Genomic DNA, 12,277 nt, shown 5'->3' on the forward strand with positions numbered 1-12,277 from the left:
CTGCTGAACACTCCTGCCTCAAGGGTCACCTCTTCTATGAAGCTTTCCTGACACGCTCGCACCCTGCTTCCCCTCGGCACACACCAGGAAAAGACTGGACCCCCGGGCCCTTCAGTGCTGCCCCTAACACGTTACTCTACTTTAATTGTTTCTGTGGTCACTTTGGGACGGGGGTCATGTCTTACTCATTTTCCCTTTTTAAATCCCGGTAAATACCAAGAACTAGACACATTATGGAGGTTTAAGTATTTGTTGGATAAACACATTGCTTATCCTGTCGTAGTTTTCCATGAAAGTATATCTCATTCAGTGGTTGTGCTTTTTCAGCCCCTTTTCCTTGAAAAATGTTTGATTTAACTGTTCCTTTTAGTGCAGCACTGCATTAAAAACATGACCATGAAAAATGATGACTTAATATTGACGTTTTACAAACTTCTCTTGTTTTTGGTCTTGGTACCCTTCAACTAGTCACTGGGAAATAACTGAAATATATCCCAGTAAATGTGTTTTTTGCATCAGAGGACCATCTGATTAAGCAGGACTATGTTTGCATATGATTTTACACAGCCGTGATTTTAACGGTCTCTCTTGTTAAAATAAGAAGGTGGAGGAAGAGGACAAGAAGGCCAGACACACTTCTGCTGAGCTCTCAACAGTGCAGCCTCACTGTGCTGTAGATGTTGCTCTCAGACTCTGCCAGGCCTTTATTTAAAGGAAAGAAAGAAGACGTTTAATGCGAGTGACAAGCTCCCTCGAATTCTCCCTCTCAGTGAGCATCCAAGAACCATGCATACTCAGTGGATTTGATTTTTATTGGCAAATCCCAAGGTTGGCAGCGTGGCAGTTTAAATTTCTTTTTGTGTTTTTGCTTTCTCTCCTCAGTTGTCTCTCATGTGTGAGTCTGACATCACATGCATAAAAATACAGTCAATTTTACTTATTTATATCTTTGCACACACGTCAGTACTCTCTGTGTGATAATTCTTTACCTATGGCATCAGCTGCTGAGGAAAATTGACTTGGAATATCTGATCTTAGTTGATTTCCTCAGCAACAGGCAAAGGGAAGAAAGAAAGAGAGAGAGAGAGTCAGGGATGACACATGAGCTGCCATTTTCATGACCCCTTGAGAACAAAAAAGAGGTAATATTCATTTAGATATATTTCAGCTGTTAGGCATGCTTGTTGCCACTTTAATTTTGTAGAAATTTGGAAATGCTGTCAGTTAATCTCACAGGATTTTAGAGCAGAACCTTTTAAATAGGAATATAAATTGAAACTTCTAAATTTACTGGTAGCTGTTGGAGCTCTGCGTTGCAGAAGTTTGTTGTTAATGTCTTGATGGTCTGTGAACCATCTATCCTCAGCAAAAGCCTAATCAGAAGAGCACTTTCAGTTTTGCGGGTTAGAAAATGTCTGCATCATTGCAACATCTCCACTCCAGATGAAAGGGTGACGGTGCAGCCTGGTTTTTATGCTGTTCCATTGGTCTGCTAGCCTCTGATTTTTGATATTAATTGATTTCTGTTTTTCCTTTAAGATTGAATGCATTGTTTTTGAGATAGAGCTAGCCAGTACCAGGCCAGGCAGTGGCTTCTAACCCCTCAGGCATAGGTTTGGGTACAATAATTTCATGATACTTCATAGGTAATACTGGACATTTTAAACATACTTTTCAACTGATGTGACAGTTGTGTTTTTATTACCAAATGGCAGCATAAACATTCTGTTTTTAGGAAGATGAGCAAATTAAAGCTGCCCAGCTATTTCCTGTTAAATTTAATCTGTAGAAGTATATTTTCCTTAAAACTTGTTGAAGAATGTTTTGGTTCATGAAATACTCTTTTTTTAAATGACTAACTTAGCATTTAAAGTCTTCTCCCAGTGAATGAATAAAATGTTGAGGTTTGTCAAGTATTTAAGTTAAAAATTGAGTTATTCATACTAATTAATTGCACCATTAGTATTCAAATTGTTCTTTCCAAAATGCAGAAATATACCAAAAAGGTTTTTTTCTGATCTTTTAACAGTGGATTTAAATTTTAACTGAAAATATATAATTCTGTAGACCATGTTTCCTCCATGTGTCCTCTGCAGAATGAGTCTTACAAGTAGATTTCTGTTGCAAGTTTCCCTGCTTTGACAGTCTGACCTAGAGTCTCATTAGAGGGCCAGGTTGGACGGGAGTTGTCCAGACAAGGCACTAGACATAAGAGACTGAGTGAGACAAGAAGCTGGGGGGACAAGGATTGTATTTCTGGCAGGACAGCTATAGCCATCTAATACAATGTATATGATGAGCTTGTACGTGTTTACACTTCGAGATTGTCTTTAGATTTGTGACATTTCATAGCATGCTTCATGGTTATATAGCTTAGAGAGAACATTGCTTAACTGCCAACTGCTTTGATGCTTTCCAAGTCTCAGAAATATTAGTAGTAGAAAAGTAGCATGAATCATCTAGTCCAACCTGCTAAATTCTGAATCATACGCTGAAGTAGTGTTTTGCTTATTATAATTGAGAGTACTGTTGTACTCATTTACAGTGCTGTCTTCGATGGTGTTATCCTCACCTTTTTTTTCTTTTGGAAGGTAAGTTTAAAATATCAACGATTAATGTTAAGTAAGTTGAAAAGCTTTTCTAGAGAATCTTTCAAATGCTTATGATGGTTGTTGTGACTCTTAGCTTAAGTTTTGCCTGCATACCATTGGAGATGACTTAATTTTTTCCCTTTTTTTCCCCACAGCCGTGATTGGGTTATTATACCCCTGCATTGACAGGCATCTAGGAGAACCACATAAATTTAAAAGAGAGTGGTCCAGTGTAATGCGGTGTGTAGCCGTCTTTGTTGGTATAAATCATGCCAGCGCTGTATCCTTCCTGCTGTAATGAAATGCGTAATAACAAAGCAGCTTTTGACAAACCAAAGGTTAAACAGTCCCTCGCAACTTCACTGTTGTCAAATTGTGATATGCCCACTTAGTCATAAAAAGAATGCACGCCGCATTGTTGAAGCATCATGGGAGCACCTATGCAATTACAGTGTGGGGTATAGCCTTTCATTTCAATCCCTATTTTTCTATATCACTTAGAACTTTGCACATTTAAAAAATTTACATGGTTTTCTTAAATTAGGTTACTTGATTACCTCCATCTAGTTTTGGTAAGTAGCATTGAAACAGATACATTTTCAAAGGAATTTCTTTTCTCTCTTCACTTAAGATTTGTCAGTAAGGACATCTGGTGGCTTCAGGTGCTGGTTGGTTTTTTGTTCTGTTTTGTTTTTAATTTGAAGAATATATATATATGTATATATATATATTTTTTAAAGACTTATTTATTGGTTTTAAACAACACCAACAAACCACATAAATGTTCTTAAAAGTGGCAGTGGCAGAAATAGCCAACTTAGACTGTGGCCAAAAAGAACTTTTTTTCGTAAGTTACATATTTTTAAAGTTTGATCATTTTGAGGATTTTGATATTTTAATTTAGTGATAAATGAGTATTTTCATAGTGTCCTGGCTAGAAGGATAAGGTAGCCTCTATGTCCTGCCTCTCCTCTGCTTCTACCCCCCAGAAAAAAATGTCCACCCCCAGAACAAAAGTTTTTGCCCTCATAAGGATTTTATACTGTCATCCTCCCTACTTCCTCCCTGCCCCGCTGACCTCCCAACTTCCCTTTGTAGAAGAGGATCTGGGAAATGCTAGTTCAGTCTTCCCTTTTCTGGAAGAGATGGCTTAGAGGATGGAGGTGGCAGGAGCCTTCTCTTTGGGGAAGAGAAGATGTGTGACTCAGGCTGCCCAAGGTTTCCTCCTGTAACTCTGCACTGGGCTCAGGGCTGGCAGTTAGCTGGAGAGAGTGTGGGTCACGGGGCACGGAGATTCCAGCGTCTCTAACAGCATGTATTGAGGTGTTTTGGAGAAGCTGGAGAAGAGGAACCAAGGAAAGAAGCAGGGTCCTAGATTCTGAAAGCACGTCTACCTTTCTGTTCCTAGTCACACTGGCTCTTGGAGATCTGTGAATTTGGAAGTCCCTCAGTGGCTCTTATTATTTTGTTTTTTACCCTTTTGTCTTAAAGAGTTTCCCAACATGTTTAGTTTGGTGAAATCTTTGAGAATTAGGATTTTATAACAAACAAATCTAGTGGTTAGGAGGACTTTAAAAAGGTAGACTCGTAAAATATTATATCTAGAAGAAAACCTAGAAATCCCCTAGTTCCACATTTTCTTTATAAATATAATAAGAGAAATGAAAGCTAGGGAGGTTTCGTACTTTGCTAAGTCATACATACTGCAAGGCTGATCCAGAGCTGAGGCCAGACCCTGGAGATCCTGACTCAAGTCTAGGAACATTCCTTCTCCTACCCAGGAGCCCCACGAGTGTGTAAATTCGTCTCTGTCTGGTGGATTAGACCTTTCTATCCTAGACAGTTCAGGTATTTTTAAGTTGAGTAATTTAGATAACCTTTTCTGGAATTAAAAAGACATATATCTAATTTAAATTCTTTACTTTGGTCATTCTTTTCTTCCTCTCAGTGAAATCCTTAAATATAGTCAGCTATTCTGTTCATCCTTTAAGCAGAATCCAAAATGTTTACAAAATATATAACACAGACTTAATATTAGGTTACTTAGACTTTAGAAAATCACATTGTACTATTTTTAAGATTGATGTTTTACCTGTACCCTAGAAGCCTCCTTATTTTGCTTTGACTCTTAGCAAAGCTAATTTAGTCAGCAAAGATAGAACTCAGTTAATGTCAAATTCCAGTCTTTACAAGAATGTTTATTGCATAGAGAAATCAGAGTGCACAAGTGTTTCTTTGGAATTTGAGGTATAATACTCACTAAAGAACAAAAGCTTTTTCAGAAGGCATGCCATAGACTATAGGTCTCTTGATAAATCAAGCCTAAACAAGGACTGACCAAGAATGGCAGCCTGGATGTTCAGGATACCTGCTGGTTGGGTAGGAGGGGGGAATGGTGGTAAACAGCAGGGTGTTAAAGGAAGTGGAAAATGGTTTTGTATGTATTTTTGGAACTTCCCCTCTCTTCTCTGTAGTTGCAGCATGGCCAGTTTGGCAAGATACATAGTATCCTCTGGGGAGCTGGATATAGAGCCATGATGTGGCCTTTGGGACATAGATAATGCTCTTTTAATGACACTTGAAATTAATTCCTTTAGTGTAATCCTCTAGCAAAGAAATGAGAAAATTGAATTTATAAAGCTTCGTTTTGCCCAGAGATTTTGAAATAGAAAAGGGCTGTACATTTGTGAATAGGTGCTTAAGTAGGTGACGGAAATAAAACATCATTTGAGCAAACTGTCCTATACCAGAAAGTCTCAGGCACCAAAATAGCTTGGCAGGTTGCAAGATAATGTTCACTTCAAGGCTTTATCCTCAACAAATTAAAGCTAGAACAGTTGACATAATAGAAAGGGATAGTGTGTCCTTGGTACTCTTGTTTCTGAACTGCATTATTATAAAATGTGTCTGTCAGTAAATCACATAGAGAATGTGGTACCCTGTTAAATAGCTGTCAACTCTTCTATTTGCAAGTTCCTGTGTGATTCTCAAGTAATTCTAAGCCTGTTTGAGAAGTAATATTTGTTTCCTTTTTGGCAAAAGTGTGTTCCTTTAGCAATACTTGTGTTTCGAGGCTTTTAGTTACATTGTTTTGCAAGGAAAGCATTTCCTAAATAATGGATCTGATCTGATAATCGACAATGTATATACTGTGCCATTTTTTTTGAGAGATTAACACGTCAGTGAGATCTATTAGTGAAGTATCATGCCCTCTGTGCGTCTTCAGTGCATATCAGAAATAGTTTTAATCCTCCCTAGTCTCGTACATTGTATTAAAAACCTGAATGCACTCTAGACTACGCAGTCTATTCCCTTCTCAACATTAACATCTTTTATTTTAGAAAAATGAACAGGTGATATTATTTGGTTACAAATTTTAAGATGACTCTTTAACACTGATCTCAGAAAGTGGATTTTGATAACAACATACAGTTGTCTCTCACACTGGCTGCACTATCCATTGGACTGTGGTGGACTTTTGATAGATCTAGAAGTGGCTTTGGCCTTGGAATAGGAATTGCTTTCTTGGCAACTTTGGTCACTCAACTGCTAGTCTATAATGGTGTTTATCAGTAAGTATTCTTTTTGGTGCTTGTTTCCTAAAATCTCAGAATTGAGATTTTAAAATTGCATTAGCCAGTTTAATCTACAGAGTAACTTATTTCCATTGTAATTATCTTAATAAGTGTCATTTTACTTCCTTTGTGAGTTGTTAAAAATACTTCTATTATTCTAGATATACATCTCCAGATTTTCTCTATGTTCGCTCTTGGTTACCATGTATATTTTTTGCTGGAGGCATAACAATGGGAAACATTGGTCGACAACTGGCAATGGTAAGCTCATGCTCATTTACTTACCTTTCTGTTATTGAGATGTAAGACAAGTTTTCTCCATACAGCAATAGAATAAGTCATTTGGAAGAATTTAATCACAAGTGTATTAAAAAGGGAAAGAACCACTGGATAGAAAAGCTAAAATGTGTTATGGATAGGGTGATGTGATTTATCCTCCAATTTTTATTAATTAATTAATTTATTTTACTAATCTATACGTTCCTACTCCATGAAAAAGGGACAGTTTTAAAAGTGAGAAGAAGCGCTGCTTATAACTATGTTGCTACAATAAATATAAATTAGGACTATCTCCAGCAAATCAAGATGTTTGATCATTTTAGTTAAGAAGGAAAAGGACATTGTTGATAAGCCCAGTCAGAGATGGCAAAGGTCAGATGCCACAGCAGTTTCATGAATAAGTGCTGTCACTTTTACCATTTTAGCCAGCTGAGAGAATTGAGTGGTTTACATTGCTGTCTTTTTGGTAGTCTAGCCACCCAATTATCCTAAATCCATTGGTTTACTTTATTTTGAATTATGGGTAGACATTTTAATAGCTGTCCTTTCAAAATATTGTTTTGACTAGAAGCTTTTGCTAATATAGTAGATTTTTTCCTTTCAATTTTAAAGTTATTTGAAAAAATATTATCTGAATTCACAATATTAGTCCTGTCCTTAAGTTCATGACCTTTCCTTTGCTAATATGCCTTAGTGAGCACACAAAGAAATTTATTTTGCTTGCTTTCATATTCTAGGATTGATCTAAATCATATACTGTTACCATTTGCTTGTAATGTAGAAATATCATTTTTTCCCTGCTTTTGGCTATGCCCCTTTCAGTTCTAGAATGCAAATTTCTTTTTTCCTTTCATAATTGTCATTTAATCCTAATAGTTGTATAACTCTCAGATTCTTTGAGGAATAAAGTGGGCATATGTTAATAAACTATTAAGTGTAGACCTTTTTAGTTTATATGGAAATTGCTATTCAAAATAAACATTAATCTGTTAACCTTTTAATTTTTACAGTATGAATGTAAAGTTATCGCAGAAAAATCTCATCAAGAATGAAGAAGGCAAAAACATATCTTTTGTACAGAAAAACAAGACGAAAAGGGCATGTAAATGATAGCTATACCAACAATACTTCGGACTATAAAATTGCCAGGATGCAGTTTTTCCCTTAATTGGTGTGTGTATACATATATACACATATACACACATACATATGTTACTGCAATCTGTGATTGCTTCATCTGTAAATCAAGTACAAACCTTTATGTATTTGACTTAAATAACTGTAAAATATATATGCACTACATTAAAAAACATGTTGATTAATAGATGAAATTTTTAATTTTTTAGACATACCATATATTGTATCACAATGTTGATGTGCCAAAATATTCAGTTATCGTCATGCAGAGTATAAGAATGCTTTGAACAATTTATAGACTTACTGAAATAAAATATGAGGAAAGCCAAAAAAAAAAAAGCAAATGGAAAGTGGTATATTCTCTTTTGCTTACTGTTGTGCCTTTTTATTTTTCTAATATATAGCAGTATGAGTTATGGGTGCCCTAATGTGTGGTTAGTTTCTATTTTAATGTTGTCTCAGAGAGCTTTGGGTGTTTTAATATATGATGAAAAAGAACTTCCAGGGAACATTTTCATACCTGCATTACTGAAGAGAGTCCAAAGAGTAAGTTTTGTTTTAACAGATTTTACTAGAGGTGAAAGTGATCAGCAGGAGAGTTTATCAGCATCAAATTGTTTTGAGTCTAAATCTGGAAGAATACATATAATTAAAAGTAAAGACCATTGAAAAATTTAACTAGAGTAAATATGTTTTACAAATACAAAATGACCTTCTGGAGTGCCACAAAGTGTTAAGTGATATTAACTGTCAGTTGCAGTACAGTATTCCACTGCTTTTGCACATGGAACACATAAGAATTCCTGAACAGGTAAAATGAAGTTTCTAGTTGTCTTGGGTTCTATAATCTGTTGGGTTCTTTAAAGAGAACCATTTGAGCTGGGCTGCTTCATATGATTGATTGTCAGTGGATTGCATCCAAGGAGTGGATGGGCACATAATTTATGTATCCATGTGCCCATCAATAAACAGTTCAAGAATGTGTTGTTTTAGAATGTATTGGGATGGCATATTGCACATGGTAAAGATCCTGGTAACAGTTTTGTGCATATTTTTCCAACAACTAGAGCCTTTTGAGTACAATTTAAACATAGTCTTAGTTAACCTTTTCCCCCAGTTTTTATTTTTGAAATTGATGACAGTTGTCTGATACACGAGGGTGAAATCTGCTTACTTTGGAGGGGTATGTATGTGTGTGTGTGTAGGACTGAGTGAGGGAGAGAGAGTGTGTGTGTGTGTGTGTGCGTGCATGTGCTCATGCTCTCTTAATATGTCAACTAGATATTTTTCCAGTTTTGATTTTAAAACCATTTCTGTCAGACTGAGATCTTGTATGCCAAACTTTAATCTGCTCTTATGTTTTAAGGCTGAAAGTGTGAAAATCCTAAGAGGATTTCCTATTGAATATACGTACACAATCTTAACTATAGTGGTGGTAAACATACTACTGTAATTTATTATTCTATCTTCCAGATAATGTTATTCATTTAGAACAAATAAGATATTTTTAGAATCAACTTTGTAAGCACTATAATTCTTTAATAAGTTATAAGGTCTATGATGTGTTTACTTTGAAATTTGCTGTTTAAAGCAAGATGTATTAAATATATAATTATCATCTTGGTTAAGAGTCTTTTTTCCATCCTTGTGGTTAATCTTAGAATTATATTACTGAGGATTAATTTATTAAACTTAACATGGGTGGTTGAATTTATTCAGAAATAATGAAGGAAACTAAGTTTAGTGTTACAGGAATTGCATGATTATCACTTTGAGTTCTTAAATTATTTGTATATCACCTAGAAAACAAGAAAAGATATGACAAAAATAAAATTGTTTTGTTATTTTGATAAGTGTATAAATATATTACATCTTTTTTTTTTTTGCAGTGGAAGTGGTAAACATCTTTTAATACTGCTATATTGGCAGTGCTTCCTGGCTTTTATTATTTAAAATTTTAAAAATTGAATAGTTGAAAAATGAAACTTAAATTCTATGAAAGCACAGGGAAATGATTAAAATTAGCTAGCAAGAACCCTGGTAATACTTTTGTTATAATCTTCATTTGTTTGCACTGAACTGTTTTACCTTCAGTAAGGTCTTTGGAACCTCTCAGTGGTGCCTCTACTTCACACATCTGTTTTCTAGGTGGAATCCAGACTTGGTCAATATCATTAAATACTTCTGTAATCTTTCGGCTCACTTACCTGCATAATGACATATATTCTTTGTAATGTAATTCTTCCAGTGATGGTCTGTGAATAGTAGAGTCTTTGCTTTGTGTGTCTGAAAAAGTCTGTTTCATTCTTGAAGAAAAACTTAGCAGGCCATAGAATTCTAGGTTCACAGTTTCCCCCTAATCCCACCACTTTGAAGATTTTTTTAACTTGTTGTCTTCTGTCATCTAATGTTGCAGACAACAAGTCTGCTATTAGTGGAATTTTCTTTCCTTTGTAGATAATCTGTCTTTTCTCTCCAGGAGATTTTTTAAGATTTTCTCTTCATCTTCGAGGTTAGTTTCACTTTTACTTGTTTAGTTTTAAAATTTGTTTTTATTTTTCTTGCGTAGTATTCAGTATGCACTTTCAGTCTGTGGGCTCATGTCTGGAAAATTTTAAAATCTGGCTGCATATTGGAGTCCTGTGGAGTCTTGTAAAAATATGCTGATGCCTAGATCCCACTCCCAGAGACTCTAATATAATTGATCTGAGGTGTGCTCTGAGTTTCATAAGTTCCCCAGGTGATTCTAATGTGAAGCCCAGGTTGACTCTCACAGGTGTAGATACATGTAATATAAGGTGGAGGGTCCAGGTGAGAGACATGTTATGACTTGGAAATGAAGAGTGAAGGACACACTGAGATACATTTTGGATTAAATCATCTGAACTTGGTGACTTGGGTATAAAGGTTGAGGAAGAGGAAATGTGAAAGGTGACTTAATTTTTCTCCCTTGGAAAACTAAGTGGATGGTATTTCTGTAAACCAAAAAAGGAATGCAGAGAAGTAGGTGAATGGAAGTTTGATTTGATATGTTGAGGCTGAGGTATGTAGGAGGCCTCTGGTAAAGATGAGTATAAGCAGTGGGATATTTGAGCCTGTGTTATTGCGTGTAATGAGGGAGTCATCAGCATATGACACTAATGCAGCTGTGGGAGTGGTTGAGGTCACCTAGGGAGCATGGTATAGTGAAAAGGAAGAGATCTGAGGCACACTGGCCTGTTGGCAGAGAAGCTGGTGAAGGAGATAAAGGGGGTATAGTCAGAAGTAGGAGGAAAAGCAAGAGAGTGATGTGGAAGCCAAAATAGGAGGGGGTTTCAGGCAGAGGGTAACTGGTAGAATGAAGTACAGTTGGAGGGAATAATTGACTTAAGAAGTACAGGTGATGATATCTGATTGTTTTATGTTGAAAAATGTTTTTTCTAACCTATTTTATCTTAACATTTAAAGTATATCATTGCATACAAAATATATTTGAGGGCTTCCCTGGTGGCGCAGTGGTTGAGAGTCTGCCTGCCAATGCAGGGGACACGGGTTCGTGCCCCGGTCCGGGACGATCCCACATGCCGCGGAGTGCCTGGGCCCGTGAGCCATGGCCGCTGAGCCTGCGCGTCCGGAGCCTGTGCTCCGCAACGGGAGAGGCCACAGTGGTGAGAGGCCCACGTACCGCCAAAACAAACAAACAAACAAAATATATATATATATATATATATATTTGAGAAAAGCCTGATCATGTACTGTCATTTATTACTAGTAAGGGGAGCTGGGGACAGCTAGAGAACTTTGAAAGAATAGTGGAGATTTGGGCCGTATCTTTGAAGAATGGACCCAGGAACTGACTAGAGGTGAAGAAAGAATTTTCAGAGAGTTTTGAGACCATCCAGGACCCAGGTGAGGCTGGAGATCAGATATTTGCAGTGGAGTCAGTTAACATGGTGGTGCCATGTTTAAATGGGCTCAGTAGCCCAGGGGCTAGGCCATTTGTGATGAAGTAGATTGAGTCCAGTGGGGAGTTTGTTGGTAGACATGGCTCAAGCCTTTGTGGAAAATTAAAGGAGGCTCCTAATGCAAGGTCAAGAGATTTATCGTGGGATCCAGGCAAATTGGAGAAGGAAATTGAATCAGCAGTGCTAACCTGACTGCATGGGAGAACGGTGTGAGGTGAAAGGACAACACGTCTAAGGAGGCCAAAACCCTGTTTGATAGGAAGGGTGATCGGCTTGGGGTTTGTAGTCAGAGAGGGATTTAATGGCTCACTTCCAGATCTCGAGGTCCAGAGTATGATCTGAACACCTGTGTTTCCATGGTTTACAGAAGTGGCTGGAGATCTGAGGCCTGGGTGACCAGCTGTTAGTACCAGTATGGACGGTGCTAGAATGGTCGCAGAGGCTGGGTGGAAAGGAAGATCTCCTCTGTGGGCTCATGACCATTAGGGTGAAACACTTATCTAGATGCCTTGATTGTATTGGAATTCTAATTAGAGTCCCTTCCCCCCTTTAATGTAATTATTTTGAGCTGTTTCATCATCCTAGGTGCTTTAAAAATTCACACGATGTTTAGGAGTGTGTCTTCTACTAGTCCTGTTCAATCAGAGACATCATCTCTTTAATCCTGGGCAATTTTTTTTTCTGTCTTTGCTGTTATTATTCTTTTGTTCACCTTCTCTGTTTTTCTAAAATTCCTCTATTTGGGAGATCT

At 36.9% G+C, this 12,277-nt stretch overlaps 1 protein-coding gene across 1 annotated transcript in view; it reads left to right on the forward strand.

Annotated features, from left to right (window-relative positions):
- Positions 1–9,212, forward strand: part of INSIG2 (insulin induced gene 2) — a 27,878-nt gene extending 18,666 nt beyond the window's left edge. The window contains exons 3-6 of the mRNA XM_007456350.1: positions 2,747–2,871; positions 5,997–6,163; positions 6,328–6,427; positions 7,456–9,212. Of these exons, the coding sequence (XP_007456412.1) occupies positions 2,747–2,871; positions 5,997–6,163; positions 6,328–6,427; positions 7,456–7,497 (434 nt within the window). The 3' untranslated portion in view covers positions 7,498–9,212. The remainder of the gene's footprint in view (positions 1–2,746; positions 2,872–5,996; positions 6,164–6,327; positions 6,428–7,455) is intronic.
- The last annotated feature ends 3,065 nt before the right edge of the window (positions 9,213–12,277 follow it).

The sequence above is a fragment of the Lipotes vexillifer genome, unplaced genomic scaffold (assembly GCF_000442215.2).
Source record: "Lipotes vexillifer unplaced genomic scaffold, Lipotes_vexillifer_v1.1 scaffold3, whole genome shotgun sequence".
NCBI classification, from domain to species: Eukaryota; Metazoa; Chordata; class Mammalia; order Artiodactyla; family Lipotidae; genus Lipotes; species Lipotes vexillifer.